Source organism: Dinoponera quadriceps, unplaced genomic scaffold, assembly GCF_001313825.1.
Source record: "Dinoponera quadriceps isolate SergipeBrazil2010 unplaced genomic scaffold, ASM131382v1 scaffold690, whole genome shotgun sequence".
Lineage (NCBI taxonomy): Eukaryota > Metazoa > Arthropoda > Insecta > Hymenoptera > Formicidae > Dinoponera > Dinoponera quadriceps.
The window spans coordinates 443806-465706 of record NW_014555275.1 but is presented as its reverse complement, the minus strand read 5'-3'; the positions used below and the strand labels follow the sequence as shown (position 1 = coordinate 465706).

General features: G+C 47.0%; 1 protein-coding gene across 1 annotated transcript in view; it reads left to right on the top strand.

Moving 5' to 3' along the window:
• The first annotated feature begins 1506 nt into the window (after positions 1 to 1506).
• The window catches only part of LOC106743715 (protein patched), a 42347-nt gene continuing 21952 nt past the window's right edge, over positions 1507 to 21901 (top strand). Inside the window, exons 1-2 of the mRNA XM_014617834.1 lie at positions 1507 to 2371; positions 13999 to 14191. Coding sequence (XP_014473320.1) covers positions 2171 to 2371; positions 13999 to 14191 — 394 coding nt within the window. The 5' untranslated portion in view covers positions 1507 to 2170. The remainder of the gene's footprint in view (positions 2372 to 13998; positions 14192 to 21901) is intronic.

The following is a 21901-nucleotide window of genomic DNA, read 5'->3' as shown; positions in this document are numbered from 1 at the left end:
CTCCGAAACTTATGAAAAACAGTGTTGCAACCTTCTTGCGACTGACCATACACGCTTTTTGCCGGTCACTTCGAATCGAACGTGTCTGTCAGAGTCTGGCAGAGAGATTTTGCTCTAATCAAATTTGGACATCCAGTGTCGCAGGTAGAACAGAAAATGAAAATAACGTCAAAATGATGAAAAAATAATCAAAAAATGAGTTTTATAGTCATTTTCTCGTCTTGATATCATATTTTTACATTATTTTGATATCATTGTTATTTTCTATCTTATCTGGGGTTCGATAAAAAAATGTATCTTCTAAATTTTATTAAAAATCAAATCCTCTACTAGATACGAGCGAAAGTTAGAAAAATCATTGAAAAAAGTGTTGCGGCTTTTCCACCACTGAATATATCTTTGTCCTTCCAAGAACCAAACTTACAAAAAATATATATTAATAATAAAATAACATTATATCAGAGCATTAACAAATTTAACATACCAATGTGTCATTTGCGCTGGTAGAGAGGAAGATCAAAGAGAGGAAGCACGAGCAATTAATTTGTGCTGTATTGCCGGGAGGCAAAAAAAATATGTAGCCGCCGAATTGTCCGGAGATAATACATATTTTTTCATATCATATAAAAAACACAGTATCGTCCGGTTCAACTATAAGAACGAAAAAGTCCATCTTCGCTCGCCTAGGCACCACTGCGCGCCGGCGATTCGCGCGGGTAGCGCAGCTGCGCGCATCGTGTGTGTCGCGCGCGTCTCGGTGTGGGTAATGTTTTTGCTCCGGGGGAAATAGGAACGCGTGTGTGGTCTAGAGTCGACTCCCCTCGCTAGTCCCCGGGTATCCTAGCAACGCGGAACGCCAAGGCGCCTCCGCCAATCCTCTCCGAGTTCCCGACACTTCGGTTCTCCTCGGCTGCGCTCGGCTCACGTCACCATCCAGCGCAGTGGCGCATCGATCGACGGCGATTCGCGCGCGAAATTGGGGCTCCACGATCGATCGATCGATCGATCGAACAGGTCGCGTCAAAATTTCGTGTCACAGACACGACACGATATCAAGGTCGGATTTTGTCCAGCGTGCCGGATTGTGGACGATCGACCGGCACCGCGAGAACGAACGTTGTCGGCGCGCGCATTCGCCAAACGACAAAGTTAGCTGGAATCGCGTCGGCCGCGGGCCCACGCGCATACGCGCCTGAATGTTTGCGCAGTCGATCCCCGTAGTGCGCGACCCGGAGAGAGGGAAAGCCGTCAACTATGGCCGGCGCGGCAGGCAGGCTACGGGAGAAATGTGGCAGCGGGTTTCGCTTAGTACCGACTTAGACTGCTCTAAGTGGCGGTCGTGTGCACGCTCGCGCCCGTCGTCGCATCCTCTCGCACGAGCTATCGGGACGTCAGATCGGAACCTGTGCGGAACACGGCCGGCGGGGAACATACGCGGCTCGCACAGCCGACGAGCGACGACAAGGACGACGACGGTAACAACAACAACAACAACGACGACAGCGACGACGATCGGTGGTGACAGTGGTGACAAGCCGACCGCGGCGGTGAGCAACTGGCCCAGGTCGGCATTCCGGCGGAGACTGCTACTGCTCACGGCGTCGCACGTGATTGATCGCCGTGCGATTCACGCGGGAAAAAAATCGCGCCACATCGCTGTCGTCGCGTTCTCGCTCCCTTGTCAACGGAGCGAGAGGGAGAGAGAGAGAAAAGGTGCGAGAGCCCGCCGGGGCAGACGTATTTACGTTACGGGTAACCTAAAAACCGATCTCGGCGCAGCGTGATATCGGTAGGACGCGCGCGCATGCGCGTCGCGGCGGCTAGCTCTCGTGCGCGAATTTCAAGCGAGGCGAGCGGGGTCACGTGTTGCGTACGCGAGACGCGGACAGTGTTGGTGAAGAAGTGCCTCCCGAGGGGAAAAGTGCTACGATTTTGCCGGGCAGTGAGTGCGAGGCTACGCGTTTCCGCGGATCGGCCGGGAGTTCGCGACATCGAGAGCTGGAGAGAGGCTACCACGGAGATAATTCGCCCCGAGAGAAAGAGAGAGAGAGATCGATGAGAAACTAACGATCAGAGCCCGTGAAAACGAGGGGGAAGGTGATTGAGCGAGCGAGCAAACAGCCATTTCGCTAAGTAGTAACCGCGCACGCGGGCGAATGCATGACGGATCATGGTTTCCGCGTCCGGTCCCATATCCACGGGGATCCTAGCGGGACGCCCTTCTGGATCGCAGGGCCCGCGGCAGAGTTGCGGCGCGGAGTGCGAGAAGGACGCGCAGGCGGCGAAGAGCGCCAAGAGCCGGCACGAGTCGGACCTCTACGTCAGGCCCAGCTGGACGGATGCCGCGATAGCGTTGGATCAACTCGAGAAAGTGAGTAGTACGCATGGGCTCTTTAATCCCCGTCGTCTCGTTCCCGCGGAGCTCGTATCAGCCGTCGAAGATCGAGACTCGCGAATTCGAAATCGGAGACTAGAATTCACTTCAGAGGTGTCTAATTGGAGATTCTTAACTCTTGATTAGATGTTAGAATCAATTAGTTTTGATCTTGGCTCGTTTTGTCCACGATTGATCAAAAGATTACGGCCCTACTAATTTTAGGAATTTCTAATTAGAGAGACATCTTAATCGTTGATTAGAGATTAGGATCAACTAGTTTCGATCTTGGCTCGTTTTGTCTCAATTAATCAAGTTCCAATCTTCGATCCGCGATCCCTATAATCTCCGACATTTAATCTGACACGTGGTCTGTCTTTTATAGCTAAACTGGATGCACGAATTCAAGAAATTTATATACACATTGAAGCATATGGCAAAAATATAACAAGATTCTCATATTTCAATGTGCTTAAATTTCTTTAACTAATGTATCTAATTTAGCTATAAAGAACAGGACCATGAGCTCAATGTGACTTAATACTAATTAGTGAATCGTTCTACCCTGCAAAATGTTCCTTTCGGGAGCCAATTGTTATGCCACGCATTATGTTACATTGATTACGTTGATATGACAAGATTAATTAAAACTAGATTGAACGATTTCGCTGTTAGCGATTTCTCATCGCGAGAAATCGCGATCCGTATTCATCGCGCCAGAACAGATTATAGCGACGTCATTAATTGGCATTCGGCAATTAAAACAGACCCTCCGGATATCGAGATAAATGTGTGAATCAACGATGCAAATTGTATCGCCCGTTCACGATAACGACGTCGTTATCTCCTACCGGGGAATCGCACTATCTTCGATCAGCGATTAATGAGACACACGTTAACGATCGGAAAGCTCGTTTAATCCGAATAGTTTGGGTCATTTAGACCCGAAATAAAAGTCGCTATTATTAACAAAATATAGCATAATATCGTTTGCTCTATGATTTATTATTATTTACGGACATTATAAATATAGATGTACCCTCTATGAAAAAAAAAATGAGGAGAAACCAAACAAATATTTGAGAAACGGGATAAGCACATCAAGTATTCGTGATTAAGGCAATGGTAATGGCTCTCGCCGACTTTCGGCGGATGGCTTTGAAAACAACACCAGTGACAGCTCGACAGTTCATCGTCGGCTTTACAAAGCGCCGTCCCAGTAGAAAAAAACTGATAGCTCTATTGTCGTGGGAAACTCGAACATGATCTCATCCGAATGACCGACCAACCGATCGGTTTGGACGTTTCAAACAAAACTCACATGGGACTGCTGTTCATCACGCTTGTCTCCCGAGCTTCTGTAGCGCTCCGACCGCAGCTTCAGAGACTAACCGTGAACTTTCACATAGGCGGGTGGTCCTCCAAAGCGTGTTTTTTATTAGACTCGAAAAGTAAGAGCCTGAGGTCGTGTAGATCGACTTCCTGGCGGAGTTGACAGCGGTCAGGAACGCGCCGAACGCGTCCATCCTCGCGTTTCTATAAGTAAAGGGATCCTCTCAGGATCTGTCGCGCGGGGCCTCGTCAGATCGGCCTCGCGAGATTCTTTCCCTCGAACGAAAATGTGTGTGCCGCGCGAGCCGGATGGCGAGTATCTCTCGCCTCCTTGAGAGGGAGATGAAGAGAAAGATAGAGAAAGAGAGAGAGAGAAAGAGCACGAACGTCCACTTTGAATATGACACGATCTGCGAGTAGCGACGTTTCCTCCTTCCATCCATCGATCGTTTGCAATCGGGCCATCTCTCTCTCTCTCTCTGATCGCGAAATCACTCCGTCTCACCTCTATCTCGTATTCATCCGCTGCGAAATTGCGTGCGTATAAAAAAAAGCAGCACGACGTGTTGAGTCCGCGTGTGGTGGTTCATGCTATTTTCAATCGCGTTTCAACTCCGTATCTGTCCCCCCTCCCCAGCCGATGGTCCGGAGAAACTCGCGCATACCCACCCCTCGTATAATAAGAGACGAAGCGAGGCGAGCGGCGGCGGCAGGCCTCGCGAACTTTTTGCTCGCGATAGTCACGCTGGGTGGTCGCTCGCCGAGCGATTTCCACATCGCGGATCTGAGCTCGTATACCCGCGGCTTGTCGTCCCGTCGTTGAGATCAAGGAAGTGATCGTGTGTCCGCCGCGCTTGACTTTTCTTCGTCGGATCACCCGGGAAAAAGAGAGAGAGAGAGAGAGAGAGAGCACATCTCCGTGCCCGGTCGTATTCTGGACACAGAGCAAACGCTAAATACGCCTTTCTGATTCTCAAGCTGAAGCTGCGTTGTACGTGACGCTCGTATACGAAAAATAAAATGGCACTTGGGGTCAGAAGGGCGCACTTGTCATTCGCTTTGCACCCCTGATGAGGCACCTGAAGGCACGTTTCTTCTCGGTGATCCTCGTGCGAGCCGCGATTGCGGGAGATTAGATCGCGAAGCGACACTCTCGATGCGCTTTGCGATTGCACAATCGCTTAGTATATCCAGGAGATGGGAGGAGAGAGGTGGGTGACAGCCGGCGAAGGGCAAAAAGACCGAATTCGAGGTCGATGCTCCACTTTTCTTCTCGACCGGGCGGCTCGCCGTAGAGGAGGCTCTTCTTCGTGCTTCGCGTTTATGCCGAATGAGTCAGTGAGTCAGTGGCCCCGGCCTCCACAAGGCGAGAGCGTGCGTTGCGTGCGTGCGTTGCGCACGTGTGTGTATGTATGTGGTAGAAATGCATGCATACGCGTCTCTTTTTTTCCTTCTCCCTCTTCCCCCCTCCTCCTCCTCCTCCACGCGAAGAAGGGAGGCTGACTCGCGAGGATTTATACGCGGGATGATAATGGAACGTGATGAATTAGTTTCGTTTGTGCGCTCGTCGGTATATCGAGGGGGTGTCGTGTGCGCGCGCGTATGTTGCGTGTGGTCGTTTACGACCAACGGGCGTTAATCTCCTCCTCGCGCATTTTTTCATCAAAAAGGAGAAGGATGCGATCGGTCGATTTTTACGTTGTTATCGTGCGCGTTAATCTCCTCCCCGCGCGGCGACATAAATCGGAGCAATTTGTTCAATAAGCTGTGTCTTTGCTGGTCTATGCGAGTATTCGATAATGCAATGATACTTTAACGCTCTTTATCACGAAGAGAAGAAAAGGAGGGGAGAGAGGGGGGGGAGATGACGAGGCCAGTACCCGCGCGCTCCACGGCTGCGGGTTGACCCTGATGAACGTAAACAAATTGGAGTAAACGAACTCTGCCGTCGCGCGTGTGCGTAATGCGACGATGATAACGGATCTGTGTATTCTGCAAAGCTCTGCGCGGCCGCACACGCATACGTGCATGGCGCAAGGCCAAGGTTAATCCGACGATCGAGAGCTGCTACACTCTCCATGAGAATAAATCAATTTCAGCGCGATCGCGGCAGCGAGATTCGCCGGACCGTTCCGGTGAGAGCGAAAACTACTCTACCGTGTTTTCGGACATATGACCACTCGAACCTGCAACGATGTGTCCCATTATTGAGAACAGATGTCACAATAGCCTCGAAACTGGAGGAAGAGAGGGGGGCGTTGACGATTAACCCTGACAATAACACGTTAGACCTACAAGGTCTACACGCATTTTCTTTCGCTTATCCTTTCTTCCACGTTTTGTAACAAGAAGTTACAGCCTATTCCTATTCCTTTATTAGTCAGAAAAAAAGCGGGGTCCGTGTAACCAATGCTATTGCCAGATCTAATGAGATAACTAGTTTCTTGGTGGCAACCAGTTTACAAAGACAATAAATAAAAATTGGTAGTAAACTTAACTCTGGAGTAGTCGTGTGGATGACAACTGTCCTCCGTTTAAGACATTTCCAATAAAAAAAATCGCTCTAGGAAGTAATATTTTTCTTATATGGAAACTGTAATAAAAGATTTTATTTAAAACGAACGAGAGCAACTTCTAACTGACAGATACACGAAGTAACAAAATAAATGCTTGTTAATATTTTTCGGAAGATTCATTTAAATGCGCATAAATGACACCTGTCATCCGCACTATTTCGGCTTTAATGATACATAAAAGACCCATAAAATGCAAAACACCGAATCTCACAATTTTCCTCGTGATGCCTGTGAAATCTATGATGCGTGTGTTGCTGTCTTATTCCCAGAGTTATCGCGTCGATAAATAAAATGTTGAACGGCAAATGAAACCTCCTAGATACCGCGGTCGCGAGGATCTGTTTAGTTTATCTGTCGGTTGTGTGCCCGAGGGGACATTCGGTGGTCCCGAGACACATACGCAGACACGGGCGCTTCCACGAGTCGCCGTAAAGGCGGTGTGCCCGCACTGCCCCTCTCCGCGCATCGCCGCTCTCTTGTGAGTATTATTAGTGTGGAAGTCCCTCGCACACGTAGCGTCGGCGCCCTTTAATCTCACTCTCACACGTACGCATGCGGGCGCGTGAGCAAAGGACGATTATGTGCGTGAATGTCCGGTGGTGGTGTATTGTGGGCCGCACCGCCGCGATGACGACGGTTTTCAGCTGCCAGAAATGAAGACACGATTATGGGGATAGTGTGCGTTCGTATGCTATTTCGTGCCGCTGGAATTCAGCGTTTATCTTCGCTCGTGATCTTCATCTCGAGTTCTTCGCACTCGACGGATTTCCTGAATCGTAAACGTCGCGTTCGGCTCGACGTGTCGCGGGGATATTAATTATTATTATCATACATGTATCCTTCAGAAAAGAAATCTAAATTGCTCGGATGATCTTCCGGTAAAATTAAGGTCGCGATTTCTGAAACATCCTATATTGTTTATAGATATTCTTTAATTAATGTATCTTATATAGCAATTAAAAAAGACATATCTTTCGTTAATTAAAGATCTTTTAATTTAATTTAATTAACGAAGATATATCTCTTAATTAAATTATCAAAATAACTACACGGCTATTTAGCATCAGACGAGGTGTCGACTGAACCGCGTATATCGGAACACGCGATAGTTGCGGAGTAGTACCCTGTATATAGGGTGAGTCACGAAACTGGGACAGACGGATCCCGTCTTTCCCGTGAAAACAACACAGGGAGGGAGAGAGGGGTGGGAGACGAAGGCAGTTTAATTCTATTTTTCCGAGAAGTTGGACCCCTCGCGTGGAGCCGGCCACAGCCTCGCGACCGGGAGAATGCGCGCGCGGGTTACATCTTTCTTCCTTTCGGTAAAAACGTACCGTACACACCCGTGTGGTCCCAATAAATGAGTATCACCCTTTATTGGGTCTCCGGATCTCTCGGACAAATTGTTGTCCGCTGACTCAAAGAACTCGAAATACGGATTTATTTCCAAATGGGAGGAATGCCGTTCGTGGAATACGAATAAAACGAGCAATATAATAAATTCGAGCGCTGAAAAATCTCGAGTGATAAACACAGAACGGAAATGTCCTGTATTCTCCGCTAAAAGCCATTCGGTCTCATTCACGTTCCGTGACATTCAATACAGCTCTAATTTCGCGGTTCACCTTGCACGCCTCGTACGAGCGCGCGCGGTGTAATGTCGCGCGGAGATTTTAATTTGTAAGCCAACACGCCCGCCATGGGAAATTACACGTTGGACTGCACGAGCGCTATCTCATTACGTGAATTACAATGCGCGGGACATTTCCAAACAACATGTCAAACGACTGGCGTTTACGTTAAACTTTAACCTCGCCGTTAATGCGTTCGGACTTGGGGTCTTCGTCCGATTCTGCCGCGTAAGCCTGAGCGACAGAGTCGACAGAGGGAAGAAGAGAGATGTCGGAATGAAAACACGGACGTTCACACTCTCCCCGAGTAAACACGCCCCTCCGAGATCCACGAATGAAAACCTAGAGTCCCGTAATCCTCGGAGATATTTGACTTTTTACAAAGAAAAGCCCCGTAACAAGTTTTCGCGAAACCCTAAGAGAGAAAAATCTCTTCCCCTGATTGGTTGGCAGAAACCCGTTACCTGAAAACAAACCCGCGTGCCGGACACGCGAGATACGTCCGGATTGTCGTAAAACGACAGCGCCAAGCTCGCACGCGTCCTTAACGCGTGAAATATCTCCAAGGTCGTTCAGCTTTTCCCTCGGGATTCGTCGGCGGCATCGTGGCATCGATCAAAAGTCGGTTCGCCCTTTCATCCTTCCTACAGGATACACGCCCACGCGGACCGCCGCGTTCGGAGGCCTTTCATCTCCGTTCGTCGCGCTCAACTCGTTTCCCGCTGCCTAGCCACCGCCGCACGTATCACTTACCGGGGAGTGCCGAAAGTTGGAATAAAGTTCTCTCCTCGGCGCTGCATGTGTCAATTTCGTCGTCGTACACAAAGGTCATTCGAATCTCGATCCTTTCTCCTTATTTCGGGTGAGACGCTCCTCTTCGGAGTTACAACTTTGTCCCGCCGAGTCCCGCATACAAATTCAAAAGAGAGACTGCCGGAGGTGGATGACTTACGCAGCCTCGCTTGTCCGAAAGGCATTATTTATGCGGCGGCCGATCTATCGGAAGATGAACTCACTTGCGTACGGAGGATACCATAGCAGCGGCGTCTAAATTTTTTTAGAAAACTTAAAAATGCTAAAGAATACTTAATAAATCATAAAATCCCAACAAGCACTGATTTTTTCATTTTTTTTTTTTTTATTTCGAATGGCGCTTTTCGAGCGCAAGAGGTTAATTATATTATGCTTATTAATTATTTCATCTATTAATATAAATGCAATATTATTGATGATATTTACACATATAATTAATAAAAATACTAGAAAAAAGTGCTAGGTTCAAATAAATAATTACTCCAATTCTCCTTAGTAAATTTTTATTTTGATTAAGTCAATTTTACTTTAATCAAGTAAGTATTATTTGATTCAAATAAAAATTTGCTAATGAGTATTCCAGTAATTAATTACTTGGATCTGGTACTTTTTCTGTGTATTATTGATTATATACATATTAGAATTATATCAAAACATTCGAGAAACTACAAGTCATAAATATCGGTCGAGATACAGCGAAGCTACTCACGATTACCGGCGGTCCTGAAAAAATTATCAGCCCCGACCTTTGAGTTTCCCTTTTGAAATAGGAATGGCCGTGGTGTTAATTCATCGGTTGATTAAAACACCGCCGACCGGATCGAGTTTCTCGCGGACACTTTCGAGCCGTACCTACCGCAAGAACCTCTTCGTTTGTCCGGCTGAAGGACGCGTGTACACGTGAGTTGCGTGCACGCGCATAATACCAAATATCTCGGAATTCACGAGGTGACTGAGAGAAAAAAAAAGAAGAAGACCAGAAGAGAGACTCTGCGCGAGCCAAGTTCCGAAATCGCGCCCATCGATGTGCCCCAAGTCGCGTCAAGAAGCACCGGGGAACACTCGTCCGATCTGTACATCCGCCAAACGGCGAACACACGCACGTGTTCCTGATTCGAGGACACAAAAGCGGCATGTGGGATTCGCGTGGGTGAACGAAGCCGCCGACTCTTACGTCTAACTCGTTCAGCGGACCACGGTGCTTGAATAAGATTTCTTCTTCGCGAAACGAGACGGATCATCGTCGGAAGAAACGAAATTCGCAAAATTTCGCAACGTAAATCTTTCGAAAAACCTTGAAATTATTAACGAATTATAAAAAGAAATATTAAAGAAAAAAAACGTTAAGAATAAAAATAGCGAAAATATAGAAGAGATGCAAAAGGCACCACGAGAACGATGACGGAGAGAGAAAGAGAAAGAAAGAGATAGGGGTGGCAAAGATGAGAGGGTTGGAGAACGATCTGGCTCGTCTCGCGAAGAGAGGCGAGCACTTCGCGAGAGAAACGAGTCGCGAGGCGACCGCCGCCGCCGCGCTTAACGAATTTATGTTACTCGTACTTTTAATGTTTTTTATGGCGCGACACGAGCTGCGCCGAGAGATAGCAGACAGCATAACAGGATCTTATGTCAACGACGGTGGTCTCCGCGCCGCGCCGCGAGCTTGTAATATGTAGATACTGCCCACCACCGAGAGAAACCCCATAAGGCCCGCGCGCGGAGTAAGCGAAAGAGCGAGAGAGAAAGAGAGAAAGACCACTTACGGGAAAAAGGGGGGAACCATCTTTACCCCCGCCTGCCTCTCCGCCAGCTGTCCTCTTTCCTCTCTCTCTTTCTCTCTCTCGCGCGCGGTGCCGCATATGTGGACGCTATATAGACGTCTCGAGAGCGACTCGTGGCGTCTCGACTTCCTTTTACTTCTTCTTCTGCTTCTTCTTCTTCGTCCTTTCGGTTTCTTTCTCGAAACGGTCGGTGAAAATACCGGTGTGCGCTCTCTCGCTGCTATACAGGGTGTGCTGTAATTCGTGAACTTGACGCTGTATTTTGCTAAAGGAGACTTCAAAGTCTCTTCTTCAAGAGAAACTTCCTCCGAAATTGCCTTCGCATTTGTTGCTACTCTTCGGTGGAAAAAAAAATGGTCAGAAGTCTGTGAGAAAAATACTTGGCTCTTTTGTCTATTCATCCGGCTGAACTTTCGTTCACGAAGAATCGCATTTTTTACGATCGCTCCTAATTGGGCAAGCTGTCGGCGTTTCAAAATTCATCGGATGTTCTGTCTTCAAAACGGCATGTTGCAGGACACCCCGTATGCAGCCGTTTCACACTCCCTGAAAGGAGACTCCTTGCACAGGCGAGAATGGAGATTCTCGACCGCACGTTGCGCCCGATGTGTGGCGCGTCGCGTTCAGTGATACGTTGATTTTCGCGTGTTACACGAGGTAAAACGGTACAATTAACAGGATGTCTTCGACTTGATTGCGTAACGTCCGAAAGGAATAATATCCGGGGACTCATTCGGACCCGCGAGGGAGAGCATAACCATCGACCGATTGTTCGACCGGCGTCTCGTATATATTTCTCCGAGAAAAATGACGAGCAGGGTGGCGGTCGCGTAGGTTTTTCTTAGAAAAGCTGAAACGTGACACTTGACAAGCTCCACATTTCTATAATTTGAAGAGTTACATGACCGTTGAAATCATCGGTCCTACTAAAACTGTCCACGTTTCCGTTCCTAAGCAACCCAGGGGTTCGAATCTTTGGCCTTTAGCGTATACTCATGAAAAGTGACAATTTCCTAACTCAAAAGCCGAACTTTGAGAGTTTTTACTTTTCCCAAATTCAAACTCGAAGTAAAGATTCATAATCAACGTTTACGAGCTCCATCGTGAACTTTCAATTTACACTCGTGAAAAGTCAAAAGATTCATAATCGACTCTCAGGGATTCGACCACGAACCTTTACTATTTACTCGTCAAAAGTGAACATTTCCTGACTCTGAGTGTCTTCACTTTTCCCGAGTTCCCACTAGAGAGGGAGAGATCGACCCTCAGAAGTTACATCCGGCGAATCGCGGAAGCGCGGCGGAGGACCTCACGAGCCCGCGCAGTGCGGCCCCCGCGGCGCCATGTGGCGGACTCGGATTGTCCGCGCGTCTAGAATTACCCGAGTCCGGTGCTGCCGCGCGGCCCGCGCGCCGCAAGAGTTAATTGGCCGGAAAACTTCGCTATCCGATACTCGGCTCGCGGCTACCGCCCCGAGATACGTTGCCGCGCGATCCATATTTTCGCCCATCGGCCGCGCGGGTGCACACGTTGCGCTCTCCCGAGATAACTGTACCTCGGCTGCCTCGTGCCTTCGTGAGGTCGCGGATCCGACTCTCCGTTTCGGCCACAGCGACTCGCGGGACAGGTCGCGACGATCGCGCGTCCGTGTGCGATGAAAAATTACACCTTGAAACTCTTCCGTAAACACACGGACGTGGACACCACGAACACCTGTACGCCGTCTGTACACAGGTAGAGCGGGTTTTGCGGGCGACCAGCGAGTACTTATTTACTGCAAATTTAATCTCGTTTGTTCGCTCGTCGAATCGGTCACGAGTACGAGAAACAATCTTCATAGAAATTTTTCCAGATTTTCCCATATATATATAGCAGATTCCCTAATTATAATATTAGAACCCCACGTTGTTTTAAAATGGATTATCTCTCTGCGATACCAATTGGGGGAATCCCATTTTTATTCTGAATATGGAATAAAATCTTTTTGCCACGATGAGCTGTGATGCTGATCAGCTGTTCGCTTGCTTCGTACGACAGTGTCAGAGTCGAGTGACAGTTTAATTGAATATTAGATTAGTAAGTTAATAAAGAGGATTATATTCTTGCGAATGGCGTGTGTGTGTACTTATAAAGTGTAAATATTTAAAGTGTTTCGTACTTTTTAATTTTGTTCAATCATAATGTAGTGTAAAATAGAATCTAGAAAAATTTTGGGAAAACGTTAAAGATGCCCAAAGGATCCTTTCATGTTTTCCACTTAAAATCGTACGTTTGAAATACTGGACCTCTAACCAAAGCCTATGTAGATTTCCCAATTAGAATCCATAATTATTTTAGGAAATCGAACTTCTAATTAGATCCCAAGAAATTTTCTACGCTGGAAGTAGAGACTCTTCGTCCAACTTCTCTCTCTCTCTCTCTCTCTCTCTCTCTCACACTCTCTTTTCCCCTATCTCTTCCTTCTCTGTTTTTTTCTTTCTCTCTTTTCCCCCTTTCGTCTTCCCTTTCAGGATTAGACGTATCTCTTCTTCCTTCCCTTCGTAAGATAGACATTGTTGCGGGTGGTCCACGGTACATATTGTCAGAGCGGCCACCAGGTAGTGCGCAACGTTGCCGCTTGCAATGTTGCAAACGCGGCTTTCTCCCCCTCCCCCCTCTCTCTCTCACTCTCTCTCTCTCTCCGTAAGGCCCAACTTCTCCTTGTACGATACACCACTCTCTTCGTACCTTTCTCTTTCTCTCTCTTTCTCTCTCTCTCTCTCTCCCTCTCTTTCTTTCTCTCTCTCTCTCGGTTTCGTTTAAGCAGCCGTAAGATCTCTCTAAAAGCCTGAACCGCCGTTCGCCCCTCTTGTTTCCCCCCCTTTTGTCCCTCTCGTTCCTGTCTCACCGTCTCACTCTCACTTTTTTTTTTCCCTTTCTACCATTTCCGCCACTTGTCATCCTGCAAGCCCACGCGACGAATTTAAAGGCCCCGCTGCGCTTGCTCCCTCTTCACCCTCCTCCTCACGTTTACTGCTCTCTCACAACGGGTGCGTTCACCGATTTTTCCCGGAAACCGGCTCTCTCTGCACCCGTTCTTATTCCACGTAACACCGGCGGAATTATTCCGGTCTACAGCTCGCACCAAAATCAGCGACACGGGTGAGTTCTGTTTTCGTCGCGGAAAAGGAAAGACACGATCCCGGGGGGACATTAAGACGCCTTAATGTTCTCTTCAAGACGTCTTCCAGACAATAAGACGTCTCCGAGGCGTCTCTTAGACACGCGTCTGTTGCCTTGTTAGGTCCACGGTAATTAGAAAACCCCCGTGGTCACGAAAATCGCTCTCGCAGCGTCCCATTTGTCCCATCGACACATCGAACACGTGCGTGCGTGAATGCGCCGAGAAAAAAGGAACCGTTGGATGGAGTGTACGGCGATGACAACAAGGGATTTCCACGCGATTCTTTGTCGAGAACAAGACATTCACGAGCTCTCGGTCTTCTTTTCAGGGGAAGGCGGAGGGTCAGAGGTCAGCGGTGTGGATCAGGGCGCGGCTGCAGGATCAACTGAGTCAGCTGGGTTACTTCCTGCAGAGGCATGCTGGGAAAGTGCTGTTCGTCGCGATCCTCGCGCTCGCGACGTTCTGCGTTGCCCTCAAATCCGCGCAGGTTCATAGCAAGGTCGAGCAACTGTGGGTGCACGGTGAGTGACTTTCATTTCCGTCCTTCCTTCCGCCCTCACTCTCGGAGGGTTGGCGATAGCCTCTGTCCCCGCGCTCGCTCGCTCGCGTCGATCGCGCACGCGTCAGTAAAAAATCGTCGCGGCAGCGTGGACAAATAAATCGTCCGCGGGAACAGAGAAAGAAGGATAGCCCCGCGGCAGCACGGTTAGGAGAGGTAAACGAGTCGAGGAGGAATCTCTCCCACCACGTGGTACATTAGTTACACGCTGGGTGGTCCTGCTATATTTACCCACGACCCGAACGCGTTAATTCGAACGACCATTGCTTAGCACGTGTGCTTAGCCGCGCGAATGAAAGCAGCCGCGAGGAAAAACCGAACGACGAGCTCCGAACATTTTACTCTCATTTCGTTTGCATAATTCGCGTTTGCAGTTATTCGCGTGGCATCGGCTCCTTCTCTCTATCTCTCTCTCTCTCTCTCTTTCTCTCTTTCTTCTACGCACTGCTCTCTGTCGCGCTTTATTTATAAGCGCCGAGCGAAATGCGCGCACGCGATACGTCCCGCGGAGTGTTGAGAGGATGGAAACTAGCGCTGTCAGTATAAACCGGCTATTTCTATGCCTGGGTACTTAAACTTACGGATATCACTCATATAGTTTTACAAGCTCAGAAAATTCGATTCTTTCATTTTTCCGCGAGTTTTTTTAGTTCCTTTCCGAAAGGAAAATTGAAAAAAGCGGCTTTTTAAGTTATAATTATTTTGTATCTGGGGATACTCGGGTATCCAAATTTGCAGATACTATTTGAATATCTGGAAATAAAAAATCTTCTCNTTTTTTTTTTTTTTTTTTTTTTTTTTTTTTTTTTACATAGATATGTCCCCATCATTTATATAAAAGTGTCCAAATACTACTTAAAAATTCCCAAACTCATAGTACTATCCGGATATTTGGATACCAAAAACTTACAAATATTATCTGCATATACAAAACCAAAGTTTGTTTAATGGAATTATGTTTTTCTTTGAATATATTTTCCTCGTAAATTTCTATAAAAATGTTACGGTTAAATCAACGACAAGTGAATATTACACGACATATATCATACTTTATTTTGACATTTTAATACAAAACTAAAAATTTCGTAGAGTATTCACTTTTTTTTTACTTCATCTTGATACTTTTACCCATAGAATGAAAAAGGAACCGGGATAAACCCGAAAAGCTTAAATCCGTCGGGGGAATACTCGAGATATCCGACTTACCCGGAAGTGACAGACCACTAGACGTAAACGCGTTCGCGCATAATTGGGATACATTTCTCGGCGAGGAACTTACCGTCAGTGCGCGGCGCAGTGACGGAAGACGATTCGACGGGGCGAGCGGACATTCCGTTCGCCGGGGTTAGAGAGAGAAGCGATCGTCGCGCGATGTCGCGGGTAACTGTATAGGGATTCTTTCGACGCGCTCGACTTGGCACGAAGAAACGCCGTCGTGTCCTGCTTTTCGATCGGAGGGAAGATACCACGGACCTCCTAGATCGTCTAGGTCGTTCGGGATTGATCCGCCTGACGACGGCGACACGACGATCTCGCGAATCTTCGCGCTGCGGACAAGTGATTTTTCCGCCCGTAGCGAGAATCGATGTCGATTCGATACCCTTCGAGTGACGAGCGACTGTTGCCGCAGCGTCTCGACCTTCGTTCCTCTACATCTTCCAATTCGTGCTCGACGGAAGCATTGCTCGCGTAATATCCGGTAACCTCCTTTCCGCCGATCGCGACCGATGACCGTTCGCTCAACGATCGGTTCCCGCGGACACGAGATACGCATACCTGACCGCCGTCGGCAGTCACGGCGATAAAGCCGCCACTGTTAAAGGATTTATAAGGATCGTTAAAGGAGGCGCGGAACGTTGAATTTGTGATTTGACCTGGGGCTCGCCTCATCTCTCCGTATTCCGACGCACGGTCGTTCGCACCGTGCGTCTCTACATTTATGGCCGTTGGCCTAATTTACATGTTATCAGCATTATATAATTCAGCATGTTTATTACACGCTCCTTCATTACGATGGAATATGTGATTATGTGATTTTCACGGGTGCTACCCAGGTACACCCGAACGCCCAATGTCGCCGATAACCGCATACATATTTATTTATATGGACGTCTGACTAGGTGTATTAAAAAAACGATGATTGTATTTTTTAAAACTGGAATTAGCTTTCAAGTGTCCTTGACGTGTCTAACCAAGTACAATCTTTCAGATAGAAATGTCCACCTCTCGAAGTTCCATAACGTCCCAGCGTAAAAGCATGTTTTGATATCTCGCTTACTTTCGCAGAGATTCAAGTATCTTCACTAAAATGGGATATCCTGTATACATAATTGCTTTTTTATTTTACACGTTACGAATATTTGAAATTTACGCCGCGCTAATAGAAATGTTTCACAAACGTAACGCAGAGTTGCCATAAGTCTGAAAAATCGGGTAAACTGGGAAAAATTATGGAAATTTTAAATTGATCAAGGAAAAACTGGAAATCAGGAAGATATAAAAGTGCTTGGAATTTTTAACTTTGCTCACACTTCCCTTAAATACTCTCAAATGCATGTTTATTTCCAATGCTCATTTTTTTTGCTTGAATTTGCATTCAGGATTAATATTATGTTTCTAAACTTCTTAAGTTTGTGTCGCTTCTAATAATATAACCTACCTTTCCTGCAATTCTTGCTTTTAAACGTTAAAATTTCAGATTACGCATTAATCGTGGAAAATTCTCCACTGTCGTCTGGAAAGCATGAAAAGGGAATTTGAAAATTAATTTTTTGTGGCAATCCTGATAATGTCTGTATTTATATAACGAAAAACCAACAGAAGTAAGAATGAAATTGAGCGGAATATGTCGCGCGAGTCCTCGATAAGCCTATGGATCCCAGTTAATCGGCCTTTCGGAAAAATCTGCGCCCGCATGTCTCGACCGAAGGCAACGGATGAGACTAACGTGCTCTATGCTGTGTCTATCGTGGTGCAGTCACCTCACGGATATCCGGTACGGATAGGGTGCATATACGCGTACGTTTCTCGACGTTTCGTAGTGTCGGCTTGTTGTTTCGTCGGATAGCGTCATATCCTTTTATCTTCGCATCTCCTTCGCACCCTCCATGGGTCTTTCGCACATAATTCTTCCGCTATTTTTCCGCATTGTACCAGTATCTCGGTGAATAAATATTCGGATACTTTTTCATCATTTTTGGCACCAATTAAATTATTTTGTTATCCTGAGAAAAAAGTAACAGCAATATGAAATTATTGTCGATGATATTAATTACCGATTTAATACTATCGTAGTATTTAACGCAAACATGAGTTTCCTGGCTGTAATCATTTTAATTTATTTTTATTAATTTAATTTATTTTTATTTATTTCATTGAGCGATTATAGTCGCAAATATTGAACTTTTTTTTTCTCTCAATACGATGACCCGTTTCGCTATGCGAATTTTACGCGAAAATTGTCGGGAAGTGCCAATTTCGAAGCGTTATGTATTTTCTCTCTTAGATCGACGTGTTTTCTTCTTTCATTCATCTCGTCCGGATTTTCTACTTATCCGATTTACGACGATATCCAACGTGATATTCGATCGTGTTACATTCTTGCGACAATGAGGTCTCAAGGGAAAAGCGATTACGATAACGAGCTTGGAAATACGCAGCGCCGATACGGACGTGCCGAAACGGACCGGCTGTCTAACATCCGAGGCAGCCGAGCGGACTTTAACGATCGACGCATGCAACTGCGTCCGGTGTAAGCGCGAAGAGTATCGGCTTTCAATCACCTGCACCCGTGCAGTGCCCACGAGCGCGTCCAGCCGGCTCCAGCTTTCTTTCGTGCCGAATTCGTTGCGCTATTGCGCCGGGAACTCGCCATGAGAGAAACGATGTAGCCCATATTAGCAATTATAGCGGCAAACCGCGACTGTCCGGGATCGCACCAACGAAATCCGTCTCAGAATCGAAATGATTGAACGAAGATTTCATCATCGGCTCTTATATGTATCTTTGACACGCGTCATTTTATCGGTTCGTAGAAGCGAGGTCGGGCGTTTACGTGTAAAGTATGATAGTTTATGTCTACGCGTAAACAATGTAAACTAAATGTCATGTGTCATCTCTGGACAAGTAATCTAAACGTTATGGAGCGGCTCGTCTTCCTCTTACATTTTTTAAGTCTTATTTATATATTTTTTTCTGTTAAAAACTCACAGGTTAATCTGAATGATAATATTTGTATATTAACATCTTTTATATTATTATACGGATATTTTAAATATTCGTAAAGTGTACTTTATATCTAACTGTACCTAACTTATTAAAAATTGATGAAATCACTTGGTTTAAACATAATGACACAATTTTAGTATTTTACGATGCCATGAAAAATCAATAATAGATTTAGCGAAGTTGATTTAGCGAAGTTGATCTTACGTTGAAAAAAGAAAAGATAAGTATTATATGCATATCGTGCCTATTGTAATCACGGAGAACACTTTTTTCTGTTAAAAATTCCACAGGTGGATTTAAATGATAAAAATTCTGTTATCCGCGTGCGTCAATTTTTTAATTTTTAATATTAAATATCTTCATAATTAACATCAAAATCGGATATGAACTATTTTATAGTTTACACCAATAATTTGTCTTTTCTTTTTGCACACACTGTGTTTAATTTATAATATTTTATATAGTTTACATTGTCTACGTGAAAATACAATTTAACGCGAAGGGAACCTGGCGGTCTTTAACGTAAATGCAATCAGGACCCTCCGTCTTTGTCTCTGTGCATCGTATTGTATTTATTACATCTACGTTACAACGAGAAAAATATGCTCGGCCAGTTTGAATCGGAAACCGAGCACTCGGCAGACCGTGCAGACGCGATTACCGGAAGATCGAGCAGAAACGTGAATGGCACACGCGCCGATATCCGTTCTCTTCTTTTTCTCGGCTCGAGCAACCGCGTGTGGCGGGAAGCGTTTAGCATTCATAGCGGAGACGGGAGAGAACAGTGTGCGGTGGAAAAAGATGAGGATAGCTTATTTTGCCCTCCACCTTGGATAAGAGAGCAACGATACGTGTACAGGATGCTTCAACGATTGTCACAAGCGAACGTTAAACGCGACATTTGATAAATCGTCCTTTCCCTCTCGATTGTCCTTTTCTTTCTTTTTTCTCTTTTTCGTACATTAGCGTAAACCTGTCCTTCACGTGCAGATTCTCTCGCGCGCAACCTGCAGGAAGATCGTGGCCTATAAATTACAACTTCTCCGCTCACACAACACGTCCGTTAGGGCGTAATTTGCATTTACTGCTACCAACTACAGGGTGCAAGGTCGAAATGAGAGAGCTAAGACATACATACACACACGCACTCGTCCGCCAGTCTCATCGGTGCGCGTTTTAACACACACGACTTAATCCAGAATTAGAGACGGAAGAGAAGTCACACGACTTGTCGAATGGAATTGTTCATACAACATCGCTGAAGTACAAAGTAACGATAATATAACTCTTCCCTAAGAACGAAAACATGAAGAGTGGAAAGTTTCACGTTTATATAATTCGAAAACCTTCATAATTGCTAAAATCATAGAGTAAAACTTACGTATTCGTAATTCGTACGTTTTCACTTTTAGAGAAAATTATTATCCATTAGGACGCTTGACAAATTCGTGCGAATTTTTGCAAGAAGTTCAAGGTCAATATTTTTCTAATCGAACATAATTTTATTCAATAATGTATTGGTCATTTTTCGACGGCGAATCATTGAAAAAAAAAAGAGAGCACAAAAAATGAAGCTGTACTAAGGATGTGTCGGCTTTGAGTTTTTCGTAAAAATTCGCACGAATTTATCGAACAGCCCAATATATATCTATCTATTTACCCCACCGATTATCGTCTATGAATTCTCTGTCGGTTCAATATATCGAGCCAATTAATTTCTGTTCTATAGATATCATAAGTATATACGTTCGATCTCGCCGTACTCGCGCGGCACAGCTGGACGTCTTTCTCTCCCTCAAATGAGACATCGTCGTAAGCGAGCCGATCGCAAGCTCCGATGCAATCCGTACGCACGCGCGCGTGCTTGCGTAGCGGTTCGCCGCGCGTGCAACAATTGCACAGCGAGTAAACGAAAGATGAGATCCTCTGTTTATGCGGCTGGCCGGCCAGCCGATCGTCCGTCCGTCCGTCCATCCGTACGTACGTACGTACGTCGGTGTAACAACAACAGATTCCTGGTGGGTCTTTGGACGACGACGATCTTCTAGCTCGCTCTCACCGCTTTCTTCTCGTTCCTCGTCTCACGTCCTCGTCGCGCTCTTTTTCTTCCTTTCGGCTTCCCTCTCCGCTCCTTCTCTGGATCTCCGTCGGTGCGTCTGCCTTTCTCTCTCTTTCTCTCTCCTCCCCTCTCTTTCTCTTTCTCTCTCTCGCATCCATTGGAAGGCATAAGGCCTAATGAAGATGTAAGCACTCGGCCGGCCCTCGTGCACGGTCGTGCTTTCGTCCTCCGTCCGTCTTTGTCGGACTAAGGCGACAAGGCGGCTTCCTTGGCCCTGTACAGGTTGTTCCACGCGCCGGTGTCGGCCCTCGACCGGCCCTAGTCCTCTAATTCCCCGATCTCTTAATTTTGACTCCGGTCATGAGTCAGCGACTTCGGCTTTCGGCCGGGGGTACTTAGCCCGTCCGATAAATCGCCGGCGTCCTATGTCGCGCGACAGTTGCCGCCTGCAAAGTTACATTTCGCGTATCTCTGTGTGCCGACAGATGCCTCTTCGCGACTCAACTCATCGGCGGCAAACATTGGTCGCTCGCGAGATCTCGAGCGTTTTCTCGAACTCCACTCCAATTTATACTTATCAAGGTTCGCGTGAGTGCTCTCACGAATGAATGGACGATACTGTGCGCTCTCGAGATTGATGCGCACTGGACGGATAGTAGAGAGAGGAACCGCCGCGCGAGATGGAGAAAGGAAGCATCGTGTGGCGCGGTGCCTGGGAGAGGGTGGGCCAGCTACTCGGTATAGGAACTCTCTTGTGGCCCCTTTTACCGACTATTCCCGACACAGCATCCCGGAGCATCGAGAGAGGAAGACAGAGAGAGGGAGAGAGAGAGTGAGCGACGAGAAGCGACGGGCGCGCGTGGTACTGAGCGAGCGACCACTGAGGAGGAGAGCCGTGGGAGGGAGGGAGGGAGGAGGGATGGGGCGAGTGGCCGATCGGCAAGGGGCGACCAGAGGCCCCACGACGAAGCTGTTTTCTCTTTCTCTCTCTCGGCTCCAGCTCTCCGGAGAGAAGATCCGAGACTCGGCTCAGGCACGCAGGCCCACCTCTGGTTGGTTGGCTGGGTTGGCTTGGCGCACAGAGAGCCCACCGGGCCACCCACCGCGACCATTCACCGGAACCGAGCCCCATCCAATCCCAGTGACGCTCATTCGTCCGCGCGCGCGCGCGGAAACTCCCGGGGAGGGCACCGAAGGGAGCGACACCGCGAGATCCGATGTCCGCAATTACGGGACAATCGGTCCGGAAATGGTTTCAATTAAAAGTAGTTGAGTCTGGTAAACCCCTACCGGGACCAGAAACTCGCTCCGGAGCCAGGAAACTGGATCACACGCGCTTTAAAGCCCACGTTAGACCAGATATTCGGAGATCGAGGCTTGCGAATC